Source organism: Natrix helvetica (genome assembly GCF_964273705.1).
Source record: "Natrix helvetica genome assembly, chromosome: Z".
NCBI classification, from domain to species: Eukaryota; Metazoa; Chordata; class Lepidosauria; order Squamata; family Natricidae; genus Natrix; species Natrix helvetica.
Window position 1 is genome coordinate 86,277,912 of NC_138554.1, and position 17,977 is coordinate 86,295,888.

Here is a 17,977-nt window from a genome sequence, read left to right on the forward strand (position 1 = left end):
CTCCCTTGCGGGAGGAGCTTCCACGGGCACCTCCTTCTCCTCCGGCGTCTCCTGTAGTTCTGAGGCGTTCTGGGCGGGTCCGGTGACGCCCAGCCTATCTACGTGAGTACGCTTGTGCGACGTACACACATGCACACTCACTGGGGGGGAAGGGGTGTTGTATCCTGGCAGATGACGTCAGGGGTTTCCCTCCGGCGGCCCGCGTCTGCAATAGCAACAGCCAGGTCGGGTCTGATTGGATAAGATGCGACCTGGCTGAGCGCGGGCAAAATCCATTGTACAGATAGGCTGGCTTGTCTGACAGCTCCATATAAATAGCTGTCAGACAAGCCCAGCCGTGCTTCTCTCCTGTATTGCTTTGACAGCTGTTTGAGTTACAATAAAGACTGTTTAAATTGCCTCACGGTCTCCGCTCGCGTTTGTGCCTATTCAATAGTGGACGCTCGGCCCCATTGTACCATACCAATTGCAGTGGGATCTGGAACCCATCACTGATCCGAATCTTGTGTAATGTTCTAATGTACAGAAGTTATAGTTAAATGTGTGGCAGAAAGTGGACTCTGGGTGTTTTTTCCCAAATGCAGTGAGGTTGAATGTGTATAGTTTTAGAAGAGCGCTCTCTCTCTCTCTCTCTCTCTCTCTCTCTCTCTCTCTCTCTCTCTCTCTCTCTCTCTCTCTCTCTCTCTGTGTGTGTGTGTATAGTAGATAATGTACATTTTTATGTGCCTATAAACACTCTGTATTATATAATATGCATGTACACATATGGCATATATACATAGGTTTAAATAGTGTATTTTGGGTGTTCAGTAGTAATAAATAATTAGACAAGGAAATTGTACCTCATTGAGGCCTTTGAGGCTAGGCCAGGCAAGGCACTCCTTGCAGTAGGTGACATCAACTTGGCCATGCCCAGCCAATCACATGACCACCCAACCACACCCAGCCAATCACATGACCAAGCTACACCCACAGAACTGGTAGTAAATTTTTTTAAAAAAATTCCACCACTGCAAACAGTGTCATTTTTAATTTTAAATACAATAAATACAACCAATACAAACAAAAGTTATTTGTTAATGTTTAAAATGTTTAAAAATGAGGGATTATAAGAGAAAAACATTTAAGATGAATTTTAAAAGTTATATGAGTAGAGAATCCCCTGTAAAAGGAGATTTTGTACTGTATTTTGGGAGTTTTCACCCAAACTCCAAAATGTTGAAACGCTTCAATGTCTCCTAGCTTTCCTATAAATCTCTTTTCAAAACAGAGCTGAATGCACTAATACCGCCTTTCATGCAATGTCGAGTTTCATTCGGCAGAGCCCACTAATGTGACCCAAACTGTATCGCCCCCACCATCCGGAGTTACAGCGGCCTCTCTGGCCTCGGCGATTCTATGAACTAAGTATAAGCTCCACCTCTTCCTCTCAAAGTGGAGTAAGTAGGACTTCCGGTACTAAAGAACGGGGACCGCGCTGCGGGGTGGGGGAGATTTTCTCGATTGAACGCTGCTTCGACGGGTTTTTTTTTTTTTTTGATGTAGAATCATGTCGGGAGTTGGTCTGCTGTGTCGTGTAGGATTGCGACGCTTGGTACCTGGAAGCATCCTTAATTCAGTTCTCGGGACAGCGGAGGCTGCCGAAGTTGGAGTTAGACGGCGGTAAGACCGCGGCGGGAGCTGAGAGACTTCTTTTGCTACACGTATAATTCTTTTTAGGTATCCTTTTGTGCTCAAATAGCTCCTCCCCCACGCCGGGTTGCCTTTCGCTTAATAATAATAAGAAAAGTAAAACGCCCAACACCAATCAGTCGTATCTACGGATGATAGTTTGGGTTAAAGCTTTTCTACCTCCAGGAGCTGCACGTGAGTCAAACTGGGGGGCAGTTTTAATGCGGAGACAAAGAGTTTCAAGAAAGGCATTGAACAGTGTTGAGTTTAGCCATCGGCTCTTCAAAGCCAGTAGTATTCTCTTAGTAGTGTTGCCTATAATGCTATCAAATTAGTTTTCCTCTTTTCTCTCCTTTACGATCCTCATTTTCGTTGGGATAATATTCGTGAAGAGAGTAAAATAATTTGGAAGAGTACCTGGTAAGGATGTGCATGATATAGATAGCAGGAAACTGAGCCCAGTTTCCAGAAAATTAGCACCCTTAACCAGGTTTGCATATTTATCCCTGCCATTCTTGGAAATTTGTAGCAGTTGGCAGCATGGGACAATTTATTAAAAAGGTACATTCTTGATGCAGATAATTCTGAAAAGTTATACAATTTGTAAATAATGCAGCCTAAATCTTTACCCCATATAAACGTCCAGTGTCTCCTTATTCATCCAAATGGAACAGGTTTGTCAGTATAATTGTACTATACACTTGATCTTTAGTATGCTAACATATACCGTGTTTCCTCAAAAATATGACAGGGTCTTATTTTCTTTTTACTTACAAAATATGGCCTTGGGCTTATTATAGGGGGGGCTTATTGTTTTGGGGTTGCCGGACGGCTGCTCCCTTGTGAACTGGCTGCCGAAGAACCGGGCACAGCCTCAGGGACGAAGCAGCCATGAGATGACCCAGCTCACGAGCAACCGCCCGGCAAACCCCCTCTCCAGCCAGGCAGAGCGCCATCCATTCACCAGTGCATGGAGCTCTGTCCAGCTGGAGAAGGGGGTTGTGTGCCTGTTCCGCTCCCAGCAGGCATGCCTCCTAGCCTCAACATGTCCGGGCCCAGCTCCCCCTGCAGCAGCAGCTGCCATCGCCGCGCTCCGAGCATAACGTCTTCTCTGATTCCAAACTCCAAAACTCGATGGTTGTAGGCTGGCTGCTGGAAGACTCAACTGTCCAGAAAACTCTCTTACAGAGAGTTCCAGCAGCCAGCCTGCAACCATAGAGTGCACTCCTAGAGCAGCCGCTGCTGGAAGACTCGGCAGACAAGTTTTTGAGTTTGGAACTGGAGAAGATGTTATGCTCGGAGTGTGGTGACGACGGCGGCTGCAAGGAGAGCTGGGCTCGGACATGTTGAGGCTAGGAGGCAAGCCTGCTCGGGGCGGAACAGGCGCGCAACCCTCTTTTCCAACCTGGCAGAGCGCCATGCACTGACGGGGTATCCCTAATGTGCCAATCCGTGGGAGCTGGGGAGCGGGCAGAGTGCCACACGGCTTGGCGCCTTAGGTATACCCCCTAGGTCAGTGAATGGTGCTCTGCGTGGCTGGAGAGAGGATTTACCGGGTGGTTGCTCGTGAGCTTGGTCACCTCATGGCTGCTTCGCCCTTGAGGCTGTGCCCGGCTCTTTGGGAGCCAGTTTGCAAGGGAGCAGACCCCCGGCAACTCCCCCCTCTGGCCAGGCAGAATGCCACTCCCCAACCTAGCGGTATCCCGAAGGCGCCAAGCAATGTGAACACCTCCCCCCCCCCCCCCGGCTCCTGTGGCTTGGCACCTTCAGAATACCACTATGTCGGTGAGCGGTGCTCTGCCTGGCCTGAGGGGGGGTTGTCCAGGGGGTTTATTTTCAGGGGGTGGGCTTATATTTTTGCCCATGTGAAAAATGTGGCAAGGCTTTAGTTTCAGGACAGGTCGTATTTTCGGGGAAACACGGCATATTTGAAAGACTTGCTTCAACTTCTCAATTTTTCAGAGAGAGAGAGAAATTTTATTTTATTAAAATTAAAATTAATTTACATAGAATCAGACCTACATTTGATGTTTCTCTGTCCATTTATTTTTTCTAACCCTGCTTCCTTTTTGAAATGTTGCTTCTAGCATCATAGCTCTTAAGCTGTTGAATTCAATTACTCTTTTTACCAGTCTTGAATAATGATATTACCCCCATTGAAAAAAAAATTATACCGTCATTAGTCCCAGATTGGATCCTCAAGTTACAAATGAGAAATTACAAATTGCTCCATAACCTCCAGGATATGCTGGTTTGGTGTAGGGGCTAGAAACCAGGAGAGTTTATGTTCTAGTCCTGCCTCGGGCATGAAGACAATGGATAACCTACAGCTAGTCACTTTTTATTTCTTCTAGGAAAGAGCCAATAGCAAGATGCTTCTGGGAAAAAAACCCACTGCTCTAGTATATCAGTCAAAATCTAGGTGCTGCCTTTGATCTAAAAAAAATGTCCATTTCAATGTCAGCTGATAATTGCTCTAAGAACCTAACCCTCCCCAGTTATATAATTTTCTTTTAGGATACACACTGCAGAGGTTTCCTAGTCATGTATTATGATCATTATTTCCTGACCTTTTCTTTATTGGTAGGTTCGGCATAAAAGTAACAAATCAAGGTTATTGCACTGGAAGTTTGAAAATGCATTTTTCTGAACTCATTTTTCTTCTCTTTGGTAGGGGTCTGTGGTTGGTCACAGTTCGACATATTATTTACAACAGCACATGGTGGGATGAGCAACTTTCAGAAAAAAATGTTGAGTTCCTTAAGAAACTTTCAACAGAAGAATATAAAGCTCAAACTGCGAGTAAACTTTGTCCTCTGAAAGATGAGCCATGGCCTCTGAACTCATGGGAGCCAGGTTGGTATACAATAAATTCAAGGGATAAAGTAAAGGGTTATTTTGGATGTATCTGATTGGATATATATCTAATTCCTTTATTAAAAACATATTTCAAATGAATGAATTAGGTCTACTAGAATTGCATCTTATGATTCTGTTCTTTTACTTCCACTTTGATAAGTTTATGTATTTTACAGTAATCAGTGAAAGTCTATTCCAATTATTGGAAAGTCAGGTAAAAGTTATTTCAACTCTGGGAAATTCTTATAGATATCTCCATTATAATAAACTCATTTGCTGCCTGATTACAGTATAGAAAGAAATTACAATAAAATAAAAAAAAACATTAAAGACAGATAGTGAACTGCAACAGACTAGATGGAAGGAAGCAAGAAGTATCACACTCCCTCGCCAAAGATTGGGTAAAGAGCCACGCCTTCATGCCTCTTTTAAATAATAGCAGAGTGCGGGCCATCTGGCTCTCATTGTAGACGGCAGATGCACTTCCAAGATCCTGAAAGATTATATTGTTTAATTGAAGAAACCTGGTTTGTGCTAACCCTGCAGGATGAAATAAGATGGACAAGTACAGTAGTCCTTCAAGTAATCTGGCCCTTATTCCATAATGAGGTACAAATGCCAGGATTAATGCACTGCCTAGATGTTCACACTACAATGGGAGGGACATAGTTTTGTTAAATGTATAGTGAAGAATGGCAGTATAGTTATAACACAGTAACATCACATGTTAATTGCTCCTGCATGTTTAAAAATATTAGACATTAAAAAATCTGACATTACTTGTTTTCATAGTATGTCCAGTGTAATTTAATCTAAATATTATCTATCAGATAGTAGTAGCTACCACTTGAATAAGTTGATTGTGTTGCAAGATACTGTTTGTAGGATCTGTACATGCTGTGAATTAATTTAAGTATTAATCAGTCATGTCTTTCTGAACTCCCAATAGGCTTGAAATTTAAGAAAGGATTGTTTTATTCTTTTATTCACAGGTTCTAAAAGAGTCGGAATTATTGCAGTAAAGTTGGGAATGATGCCATTATGGACTAAGCAGGGTAAAAAAATACCTGTCACAATGCTTCAGGTAAGGTAGAGAACACATACCGTATTTTTGGAGTATAAGATGCACTGGAGTATAAGACACACCAAGGTTTTGAAGAGGCAATTTAAAAAAAAAAGGTGGATAGAGGGATAGAGAGGGAGAGAGAAATACAGTAGGTGGGGAGAGAGAGAGAGTAGTTAGATAGGTAGGTAGATAAAGGGAGAGAGATAGAGAGTGTCGGTAGGTAGGTAGGTAGAGGGATAGAGAGAAAGAGAAAGAGAGAAATATAGTAGGGAGAGAGAGTGAGTAAGGTTGGTAGTTAGAGGGATAGAGAGAGAGAAATAGAGAGAGGGAGAGAGAGAAATACGATAGCTAGGGAGAGTGAGAGAGTGGTAGGTAGGTAGATAAAGCGATAGAGAGATAAATAGAAGTGAGAGAGAAGTAGGTAGGTAGAGAGAGAGTGTGTGTAGGTAGGTAGAGGGATAGAGAGAGAGAAATAGAGAGATAGAGAAATACAGTAGGTAGATAGGGAGAGAGTATGTAGGTAGGTAGAGAGAGAGAAATAGAAAGATAGAGATAAATACAGTAGGTAGGTAGGGAGAGAGAGTAGTTAGGTAGGTAGATAAAGGGAGAGAGAGAGAGAGAGAGAGAGAGAGAGAGAGAGAGAGAGAGAAATACAGTAGGTAGGTAGGGAGAGAGAGTAGGTAGGTAGGTAGGTAGATAAAGTGATATATATATAGAGAGAAATGCAGTAGATAGGGAGAGAGAGAATGTGGGTAGGTAGGTAGAGGGAGAGAGAGAGAGAGAGAGAGAGAGAGAGAGAAATACAGTATATAGGTAGGAAGAGAGAGAGAGTAGTTAGGTAGGTAGGTAGGTAGATAAAGGGATAGAGAGAAAGAAATAGAGAAATACAGTAGGTAGGGAGGGAGAGAGTGTGTATAGGTAGGTAGATGGATAAAGAGAGAGAAAGAGAGAGAGAAATACAGTAGATAGGTAGGTGTTTCTGCTGGCACAGCACTTGATCAATGTAATTCTCATCAATCAGTTAAATATTTTTTCCAAAAGGAAAAAAAAAGTTTTTGCAATCTGCAAACCTCCCAAAAACAACCCGTTTTTCACGAAAATGCCCCCCCTTTTTTTAAAAAAAGGCATGAATAGCCTTGGGGGTCTTGCAGAGTACTCATGGGGGGTAGCCCCCCAAAAAACGAGCAAAAAACCGGCCCGTTTTTCAAGAAAAGGGGCCTGTTTTTCATCAAAAAAATGGCATGCATAGCCTTATGGAGGCTTATAGAGTGCTGCTGGGGGAGCAAAAAACGGCCTACAAAAACGGCCTGTTTTTTGCTCATTTATGTCCTCCCCAGCCCCCAGGAGGTCTCTGAAAGCCATTTTGGTGAAGGGGTGGGGCTTCGGGAGGCAAAAAATGCTGTATTTGGTGTATGATGCACCCAGATTTTCAGCCTCTTTTTTGAGGAAAAAAGGTGCATCTCTTACTCTGAAAAATGCGGTAATAATTATATTTAATTTGTTATGTATTGCACTTCACATAAAAATTTCAATACAAAAAAACTTTTTTGTCCAGGTGGAAAAAAATAAATTCAGAAAGAGAACTTTGATAAGTGATCAATAAAAGTGCAATCAATAAATCAATAAAATGATAATAGTGTAATAATACTTACCCACCCAGCAGGATTTTTAGAGTAGAGCAGGATTTTTAGAGTAGAGGGTGGCTGGATTTGCTTCAAAGCTTAAATGCTGGTGATGTTTGTTCACAGTGTGCTAGTGTATGCTGCCTGATAGTTCCAGCTTGGTCTCCATTTTAGAAGCACTACAATATTCATGAATTTTCCAAAAAGAAAACAGTCAACGTCATCTCTGAAGTGGAATTTTATATTATATTGTTTTTAAACAATCTAAGCATTTCCCCAACGTTAATTCTTTCAGATTCTAGTTTGCAAAGAGAATTACAAAACCTCAGGTTGTAGAAGCTAATAATAAACCATCTTCGTCTTCCAGAAGGCTGTTAAAGCCTGGTTTTCCTCTCATGCATTTGTTTAAAACACTAGGTTAGATAGCAGAAGATCATAAGTTCAAGTCCTGCCTTAGCCCTTGGGTGGCTAGGCCAGTCTTAGGCCAAGCTACCTCATAGGCTTGTTGTTGTGGAGAAAATAGAAGGAAGAGGGCTATTGGATATATTTGCCAAAATAATAAAGCTGGAACATACATAAATAAAATAATAAATGGGTATCTGTTTTTATGGAAATGCTTTATAGTCCCCAGTTTTCTTTATTTCTTTTTATTTGATTACTTTAATTGAAGGTTTTTTATGTTGATTTTAGAATTGTTTGTTATCCAAAGTTATGCATTTAATATAAATAAAGTTGTGCACACATAAACATATCAGAATAGAATCTCACATCTTATTATCTAGAATTAGATGTAAAACAGATTGTTGAAGCCAATATTTTTTGAAAGTTTAAGACTAAATCTAATTGTCTTTTTCCTCAACTAATATGTGATAAACATGAATAATTTCTTGTAGGTTCAAGACTGCCATGTAATTAAATACACACCCAAAGAGGAATTTGATGGGAAAACTCCCAGTCTAACTGTTGGAGGGAAAAATGTGTCTGAATTCCATGTAAGTCTGATTTATTTTTCTTTTTGGAGTGGGAAAACAATTTTTATTGCATTATCCAAAGAAATGCATTTTAGAAAGAAGATATCTTAAAAATCTAAAAGACTGTCTCCCTTTTTTGTCTTTTTAAGGAAACTTATTTCCTTGTCATAATTTCTTGAAGATAATCCTACACCTTAATACATTTTTCATGGAACATTTATGAAGCTAAGACATGTTTGTTTTTGTGTTCTAGTTCCTTTAGTGTTTTGTTTATTTTGACTAATGGTTAAACATAGTATATGTTTATCATTCATAAATCATGCCAGATTGGGCTATGAAAGAAGGTTTTATTCATTTTACAGTCTTTTTATATGCATATATAATTGTATGCTATATATCAGCGATGGCGAACGTTTTTTGGCTCGCGTGCCACAAGTGGGGGGAGTGCGGGGGGGTCGTGTGCGGGCGTGCCGCACCCATAATGCAACACCCCCCCCAGTGCGCATGCGCGCACAACGCGCCCATTTTTGCATGCTTTTTTCGCCCTCCCCAGGCTCCAGAGGCTTTATAGGAGCCTGGGGAGGGCGAAAAGAGCCTCCCCCGGCCCCCGGAGGCCCTCCGGAGGCTTCAGGGAACGTCCGGAGGCTTCCCTGAAGCCTTCGGAACACTTAAAACCACCTTCCGAGCAACCCGGAAGTGACTTCCGGGTTGCTCGGATGGTCGTTTTAAGCGCTCTGAAGGCTTCAGGGAAGCCTCGGGACGGTCCCTGAACAGGCACGAGACGTGCGTCTCCATCGCCCGGGCGCGGATCACCTCCGCCGTGCGGCGCCTCGGGACCGGCGTCCTTGCGCCGCTCCGCCCAGCCTCTGCGCGCTCGCCAGGGCCCGGCCTTCACATCGCTGCCGCCGCCGCCGCTACCAGGACGGGCTCGGCCGAAGGGAAGTCCGTCAGGCCTCGGCTGCGCCGCCCTCGCCTCCTCCTCCTCTAGTCGAGCCACGCCAGGCAGGCCGCGCAGCTGCCTCGATCCCGGCCTCAGGTGCCGCCGCGCCGCGCTCAATAGTCACAACTTGGCTGCCTGCCACCTTTCCCCTCCTTTGTCTCTCAGCTGGGGCGGCCCGCCGCCGAATTGCGACTATTGCCGTCGCTGCTGCCGCCGCCGTTCACAAGACCCGCCTCTCACCCTCTTCCTCCAGTCGGCAGGCTCCGACTCGTTCGCTGCCTGCCGGGCCCCGGCGCCGTGTTCGAGCCGGAGGGGGAAAGGAGGAGAAGGAGGACAACAAAGCCCCCTTCGCTTTCCCCGTCCCCCCCCTTTCGGCTTAAACCTTGCAACGCCCGCGCAAAGCCCCGAGGGGACGGATTCCTGTGCGGGACACATGGCAGGAAAGCTATAGAGTCCCCCCTCCCTCCGCCGTCCAGACGGTCCCTGAAGCCTTCGGAACGCTTAAAATGACGCTCCGAGCAACCCGGAAGTCACTTCCAGTTTGCTCGGAGGGTGGTTTTAAGCGTTCCGAAGGCTTCAGGGACGGTCCCTGAAGCCTCCGGGGGGGCGGGGGAGGCTCTTTTCGCCCTCCCCAGGCTCCTATAAAGCCTCTGGAGCCTGGGGAAGGCGAAAAATAGCTTTTAAAAAGGTGAACTCAGCTGGCCAGGGCCTGCATGCGCGCTGGCCAACTGACAGGGCAGCGCCTCGCGTGCCCTGACAAATGCCTCCATGTGCCACTTGTGGCACACATGCCATAGGTTCGCCATCACAGCTATATAGAGTCCTCAACTTGTGTGCTTCAGTTATTTGCCACGTGAAAATAAGCTAACACAACTACTACATGGTACAAAATTAAACATCTTTCTGTAATTTTGAGTATGTAATTATAGTTTATTGTTTTCTCTAGATTTAAAATAAGAAAACATGATAAAACAAGACAAAAGTTTGGACAGCTTTCAATTAGTGTTTTACCATCTCAGAAATAACTGTATAGTTGTTTCCTATAACCAGCTACGAATATTTTTAATCATTATTTTCAGTTATTACCCATCCTTTTTTATAGAACTCTTCTAGCTCAGAAAACATATATGTACTGCATGCTTGAGATCTCCAGATTTTCAGTAGTACTCAAATCTGGAGAATGTGAAGTCCATTCCAAATTTTTACTTTTATAGCTAGTTTTCATTGAACAACCACTCATCCAGGAACCATTCAAAGTTACTACTACACTGAACAAAAGGGACTGATGATGGATCTTTGTGGTAGCAGCCATAGTAGCACTTGTCACTTGATCGTGCTTTGGGTGCTTGACAACTAGTTTTGTTATAATGATCATAGTATCCCACAGTCATGTGATTGCTTGTTGGAAGCCAGCAGTAAAGAACGCAAATGGCAAAGGCAATGGGAAAGCTGGCAGGCAGTCACAAATGGTGATTATTACATTATCTGTAATTAGTACAGAATTTGCCTAAAAGGCAAGTGGGATTGCCTCAACTGTTTGTTTTAAGTTAGCAGGATCATATGACATTTTATTTTACAATCCCCAGTGACCATTATTAAGCAAGGGCTACATACATGTACTTCATGATTGATTTGGACCTTTTTTAGCTTGCTGCTTTGGTGAAACAGTTAACCACAATTTGTATGTGGTTTCTTCTCTGACTAAGGGATATTAACTTTTGGGTATATTGATATTTAATTGAAATCATTCTTCCTACCTCCTGTATAGTAGTTTGTGCCATATGCAGATAGTTCTCAAGTTATGACCATAATGGGGACTGCACATCAAGATTCTAAATTGGGTCATCCACATGACCAACCCAATTTTATGACCCTTTTTGTGGCTGTGATTATGTAAATGTGATTGTTAAGCAAATCTATTTTTTTCTATGGGCCAATCTTGTCAAAAGCAGAAGTAAATATTAGGAAAACCATTGTAAAACACTCATGTAACTACAGGGTGCTGCAAAACGCCAGCTGCGGAGCACCCAAAGGTTAGTTAAGTGACTGCAGAACTTTGAACCTGGTTCATAAGTATCCCCAAATAGGTCCATTATACTTACTTTTGCCAGTATATTAAGCCAGAAACAAGTCTTGATTACAGTGAAGTTTAATCAAAAATATGGATACTCTTAATGTTAGAAAATCTTCTGAGGAAATTATTTAATCTTTGATTTCCAAAATGATATTGTGAGACTTTTCTGTGCAGGATTATAGAGGATTAATAATCTGTAGATTTTCTGGCAATGCAATCAATCTTTAAAATTAATGTGAAAGATCAGGCATTTTTACAAGCAAATCTTTGACAGTCATTGGTTGATGGTGATTATCCAAGTATGGCACTACTGTCAGTCATGTAAATTGCTTTCTGAAACAATCCATTTAACCACAAAATTTCACTATGTTGATTTCTTGCATTTTCAGTTTTTATTCATTGTTCATTCATTTAGTTACTATAATAAGAAGGAAGTTCAGAGGAGCTTTTGAATTGTTCCAGAATGTAATGTTGATAAATTATTATGTTGTTCTATATATTGGCTATTAACTTAAGCAGGTTGCTAAAGTTGATTTCCTTCTTGTGAATTTAAGCTAAAATTCCTGACTTTATAGAGTCTGTCTTCTAAGACTGCCATTACAATATTGTCCTGAACTTATATCTCATATTTTATTTTGTAAAAAATATATTATCACTTATCCAGCACCTGGATTTTAGGAGTTAGTGGAATTTTAGTTGGGTAGCAATTTTGAATATATAATTGAACTGTTTGTATCTCAGTACTGCATAAACAGCATATTAATACAAGGTGTGCTGCAGCTATAGTGTTATATAGTGTTATATATACAGATTGCACCTAGAAATCAACTATTCTTTTAACATAGAGGCTAGAACATTTTCAGATCCTATTGATTGACGCGGATCACTTTTTCTCAAAAACTTCCCTAATCTCATAGGAATGTCAAACATTTAAATGTTTGAAGATACAACTCCATTTCAACTTTTGGTAGAATATTGTATAAAAAATTATAATAAAATAATCTTCATAATACTATACCAAAGCAATATGCAGAGAAAACTACTATCATATTACAAATGAGATAGCCCTCAAGGTGACCATAATCCAGTATACCACAAGGTCTGTATAAAGAGTCTGGCTTTAATGGTTCATCTATAAAAAAGGAAAATTAGGTGAGGTCTGAAAAATATTATAGAAAGATTTTGTTCAAAAGGCAGGCACTACAATAAAAATTGCATTCCCTGTTTCTCTCTCTCTCTCTCTCTCTCTCTCTCTCTCTCTCTCTCTCTCTCTTTTAATGGGTTTTAAAACAATTTTAATGGGTTTCTGTATACTTTATGGGATCTAAGAAGTGTACCTTCTCTATTGTAGTACCTGCCCTTTGGAATGTGCAACTCTTTTTGAAATAATGCTCTTTCTTTTATGTTGTAGTTAAGATTTATCTATGTTGCTAAGCTAACTTATTTTTTTCAAAAAATCTGCTGAAAAACTCATGTGATAAAATGTGTGATATAGAGAAAAAGGTATACATATATATATGCCTGTTTGTAAAAAAGATGCATACGTGCAGATTCCAGGTGAGAACATATTTAGAAGTAGAATAGTGAGTAAAAAAGCACCTTTAATTATTGCACAAAAATGATATTTTACTCATTTTGTATACCTCTAATATTTGCCTTTCTCTATGTATTTATAATTGAAATTTTTATAAAGATAATATTGAGTCCAATAAAATAGAACTGAAAGGAACAACATTTTTGCTTCATTTATGTTGCCTGTTTAATACATATGATTGTGCTGTTACTTGCTTGTTATCTTTTGAGCTATATGATCTCAGGGTAACAAGATTCTATTGTGGTATTGTTTTTAATATTGGGTAAGCCAGCTTTATTCTGAAGTGACTATTTGAGAGCATTCTTTCATTTCTGCTCCCACAAGTGCAAAGTATGAAGCGAGAACATCGGACCTGTATGTATCAGTGTGCTTTTAATTCATAGCCTACCCTGGGAATACTTCTTATTAATACTTATTTATTTAATTATATGCAAATCCTATTCTGTCATAGATTTATAATTTGTTCATTTTCATGAAAATAAGACATTCTAATGAATGCTTTATTGTAGATATAGATGGGCTCTTAGGGCATACAGCTTTTGCTAGGTAGAATAACTAATACAGTAACTCAAACATTTTACATTTAAAGTTTTAATAAAGGAATTAAGATTATTGTACTGTGCTTTTCAATTAAGTATTAACTTTCATTTAGAGCATTGGCACTTTTTAAAAATATAGACTATTATACAATTACAAGCAATGATGCTCTTTGTCATTCTGCCTCATTCTGTTCTCTGACATTTGTGAGAGCAATAAAAAGTTAAATTCTATTTTTATTGTTTAAAGGGGCTGCATATTATATAAATTCCACTTTTTACTATGCTGACTGTAGTTTTATGATTTCCAGAGAAGTTCTTCTGTCATGGAAATATACAGAGAACTAGGGCTCCCACCAAAACAGAAAATTTCAATATTTCGAGTGTCGCCTAATGCTGTCATTAAGCCAGGTAATGTTAACAAGGTGCAGTATAATTCTTCATTATATTCTCCCTAATAATTAAAAGCTATTTAGCAGAAGAATAAGTATTTGCTAAACTAGTATTCTTCTACTCAAAAAATAATATATACAGTACCATGTATGTAAAAGTAAAGAATTAAAAACTTCTCATTCTCCAAAGAAAAATTAAAAGTCATTATATTAGGTGCCTGTTATCTTACATTTATTTGAAATAACTTTGAGACAAAGTGAAGTGACTTTAAAAAAAGTTGGCTATAGCAGAAATATTTTTATTTAGTTTAAACATAACTCATAATAACTGTTATTTGTGATATTTGCTGATTGAATTGTGATCATGGACAGGAAAGTAAATTCATAAAAGTTACTATATTTTTAAAAGAGATTACAAAGTGAACCAAATAAAAGTTGCTTCTAATAATACTGAAAATAAATGTTTCTGTACTTTTGAAATGATAGAGAAAAATAATGTTCAGTGAAACCATATACTTTAAAAAATACAGATAGTCCTTGGCTTATGACTGGTAACTTAGCGGCTATTCTGAGTTACAGAGGACCCCCCCCAAAAGTTACTTATGACCCTGCTGGGTAAGTTATGGCCACTGTAGTGCCTCTGTAGTCCTTCACCCTTACCTTAATTGAGCACTGTAGCACAGACTTCTGTCTTCATACACACACACACACTTCAGCACACCAGATCTCCACAGGTGTTTTCTCGACTTCCCACTCCATCAGCTTTCATATCCTCCTCACTTATCTTTCAAAGATCTGTAGAATTTCAGAGCTTGGATTAGTTGCTTCATCATGGGACTACATGGGTGATTCTGGAAGCAGCCACTATTTTCTGAGCAGCCTCACTGAATTGAAGTTTCTCAGAAAAGGACAGCCACTTCTGGAATTCTACCATGTGGTCACATGACAAAGAAAATTGTTCTGCTTCCTTAACCTGGTCTGTGCAGTGCTACGGAAAGCACTAGGGCTTTGAAGTTCTTCAGAAGGTAAGGGTATAATGGGTGGGGTGGATACCCAAGCCCTTGGTGGGGCAGGGAAAACAGGTCCAAGGGCTGTGGGGACCTCAAGGGGCATAAACTAGAGCACTGGGTGTCTCAAGGGATGGAGGATACCTTGGGAGCTTGAAGCAGGTGTAGCTGATCTGCATTAGGCCTCCCAGGTTCTCCTCACTCCTGAGGCACCCAGTGCTCTGCTCACAACCTGCACAGTTATTTAACAGCTGCAGCAGGGAAACATGGGATTAAGCGAAGTCATTTTCTTAATGCCTGTCATGACATGCAACTGTAATGGGCATGCTCTATTACAATTATAAGTTGAGGCACATTTATCTTTCATTTTACATTAGGCAAAGGTTTTATTAAATCCCAGCAAATTGTGAATAGCCTTTAAAACCATCTCATTTTCCTATTAAATATTTGTGTGATTGCCAGGGAGCAACAAGTAGAATGGAATGTGAAACAATTGATTCAGAATTGGGGAAAGTGTGTGAAGGTTCTATACTTTCACCTAATTTATTTAATGTATAGAATGATAAATGCTACATTAGAAATAGAAATAGCAATTAAGATAACTGAGATCTAGCTTTAGATATGATGATGACACCACTTTTTTGGTTGCAAGTGAGAAATATTTCAGGAATCTCATGTTGAAGGGGAGGAAAAACTTTAAAATGGCCTCAATATTTTTGGGGGGCGGAGGGAGAGAGAAGAGCCCTAATTTGTCAATAGTCAGTGCCAACCCCGTGCAATAGATGAACAATAAGAAGAGTTTTAATAAACACTGATCCTTAAAAACCTTGGGCATAGATCTTTGAAAAAAATGACAGAATTTTGACAGTGGTTTGCACTCCAACCTTGTTTCAATTTAGTTTATGAACGTTTCATTATCAGAATAGGTAACATCATCAGCAGGATTTTCTTGTCCTATTCTCCCTAACTTATAAATATCTTGTGTGATCATTTGGTCCTTTGATTGGTTGATTGTTTGGACTTTGGAACTATAATTAAATTCTGAGCAGCTGATTGGTTCTCTGGTGGATTGATCGTTTGAATTGTCTGGTCTCTTACATATTCATATGCTGGATCTAGATCAATGTGCCTGTTAATTGCTCCTTTGGTAAAATACAAGGATTCAATAAATTCATGTGCATGGCGGGTGCTGGCAGGGCCAATGATTTTTGTTCCTTCCCAATCAAACTGGGCTTGTTTATTATCAATGGGGTTTGAGATCAGGGATTTTGGGTCGTGGTGTTTTACTGCTAGTTGATGTTAATGAACCCTTATTTTCAAAATACTTTCTCTTTGTCCCATATAGAATTGGTTACAATCGTTGCAATTGATTTTTTATGCTATGTTGCTGTTCTCTTCCTTCTGTATTTTGTCTTATATAGGTTTTTTTTTAGTGTAAATGTGGGTTTGTGAACTATGCAATGGGTTTTGGCTCTTTTGAAAAGGGTCTGGATGCAGTTTTTGTGTGCAGTGGGGTGAGTGCTTATGAAATTTAGAATTTGGTCTGTGTGGTTGTTAATTTGCTGCTATCTTGTCTCTTTATGTCAGTATCTAGGTCATTGTTCTTTTTCTTCCTCACATGTAAAACTGATCCCATTTATTGAAGCCTGGTATTCTAGCAAAGGAGCAATTAACAAACATATTGATGTAGATCCATCGTATCACTACATAAGAAACCAGATCATTCAAACAACCAATCAATTAACAAGAGAACCAATCAGCTGCTCAGAATTTAAATATAGCTCCAAATGAACAACCAATCAAACAACCAACTGATCACACTGGCACACAAAATATTTATAAGCTAAAAAGAATAGGACAAGAAAATCCTGCTGATAATGTTACCTAGTCTGGTAATGAAACATTCCGAAACTAAATTGGAACAAGTTTGGAGAGCAAACCACTGCCAAAATCTAAAACCAGAGCTAGAAGTATTTTCTGTTATTTGAAAATGACAGAATATTTATCTTTTGTGCCATAAGAAGACAGTATTTAACTGTAAGTAGAATAATCAGATTGCAGATAAATAAATGAGAAGTAATTGTTTGTCATAGTTGAATCTACCTTTAGAGTGGGGACCCCATTATTGAAAAAATAATAATTAGAATGGAGCCATGTCATGTCATTATATAACACGGCAAGATATTTTATATTTTTCTCAAAATGCAGAAACTGTAATACATATGTTTTGCTGCAGCTGATATTAAGTAGTAAGTAGTTTGACTGATTCCTTACTTAATCTTCATAGTTGTAGCCAGACATTAATGGTTTCCTACATGTTTTTTTTAACCTAAATTGTTTAATCTCTCTTAATTTACTTTAAGGTACACCTCTATATGCAGCTCATTTCCGCCCAGGGCAGTACGTGGACATCACTGCTAAAACGTCAGTTCCAACTCTATTTCTTTATGTCCTAAAGTTTTAAGTACAATTTAATTAGCTTTTCTTGGAAGTCTTCTATTTTTCATTAAGCTATTAACAGGGTGCTCTTCAAACATTTGAGTAAAATATAAATAAAATACACTAATGAGTATTTATAAATATTATAATAATCCTGCTGCTGGAAATCACATTTTTCCCCTACTCTAAGACAAAATGGTGCTAAATTAGTTCTGGGACAGGTTGTCAGTAGAGTAAGGCAGCTTCAGTTACAGCACAGAGAAATAAAGCAAGGTAGTTTATCTATCGCTACTATTTCAAATAATGGTTCTTGTTTATGAAACAGCCTTTGTAGTATAAGTAGAATTAAAAATTAACAGGTCTGATTTATAAAACTTTGTAAGATTGAGAGAGTAATTGGCCCAAAGTCATCTAGTTTCTATGCTTTCAACTGTTATAACAAATCGGCTGTCATTCTGGTTCTTTACTCAGATGTATATACAGGGATTTTAGGTTCTGTTGTGTTTTAAAAAAAACAGAACAAAATTTACTGAAATGCCTTCCCACTACAGTATGATTTATAAGTTAGTACCTTTGTTTTGAAATGATACAACTAAGAATTAGAGATTTATTGCATTACTAAATTTAAGCTTGTATTTGTTCAATTTTGTCTTTATTATCTGATTTCTTTTTTTCCTATCTTTATGCTTGTTTTATTGTTTTATTGGATTTATAACTTACCAGTGGTAGAAAAGTAAGAGGACAACTGTATTTATTAGAGTTAGGTAATTTTTTTGTCTGTTACCTAACTAGTAGAATGATGACCT

At 39.5% G+C, this 17,977-nt stretch overlaps 1 protein-coding gene across 1 annotated transcript in view; it reads left to right on the top strand.

Moving 5' to 3' along the window:
* Positions 1 to 1,458: 1,458 nt before the first annotated feature.
* The window catches only part of MRPL3 (mitochondrial ribosomal protein L3), a 56,515-nt gene continuing 39,996 nt past the window's right edge, over positions 1,459 to 17,977 (top strand). Inside the window, exons 1-6 of the mRNA XM_081931912.1 lie at positions 1,459 to 1,662; positions 4,346 to 4,527; positions 5,523 to 5,614; positions 8,112 to 8,210; positions 13,645 to 13,744; positions 17,096 to 17,156. Coding sequence (XP_081788038.1) covers positions 1,550 to 1,662; positions 4,346 to 4,527; positions 5,523 to 5,614; positions 8,112 to 8,210; positions 13,645 to 13,744; positions 17,096 to 17,156 — 647 coding nt within the window. The 5' untranslated portion in view covers positions 1,459 to 1,549. The remainder of the gene's footprint in view (positions 1,663 to 4,345; positions 4,528 to 5,522; positions 5,615 to 8,111; positions 8,211 to 13,644; positions 13,745 to 17,095; positions 17,157 to 17,977) is intronic.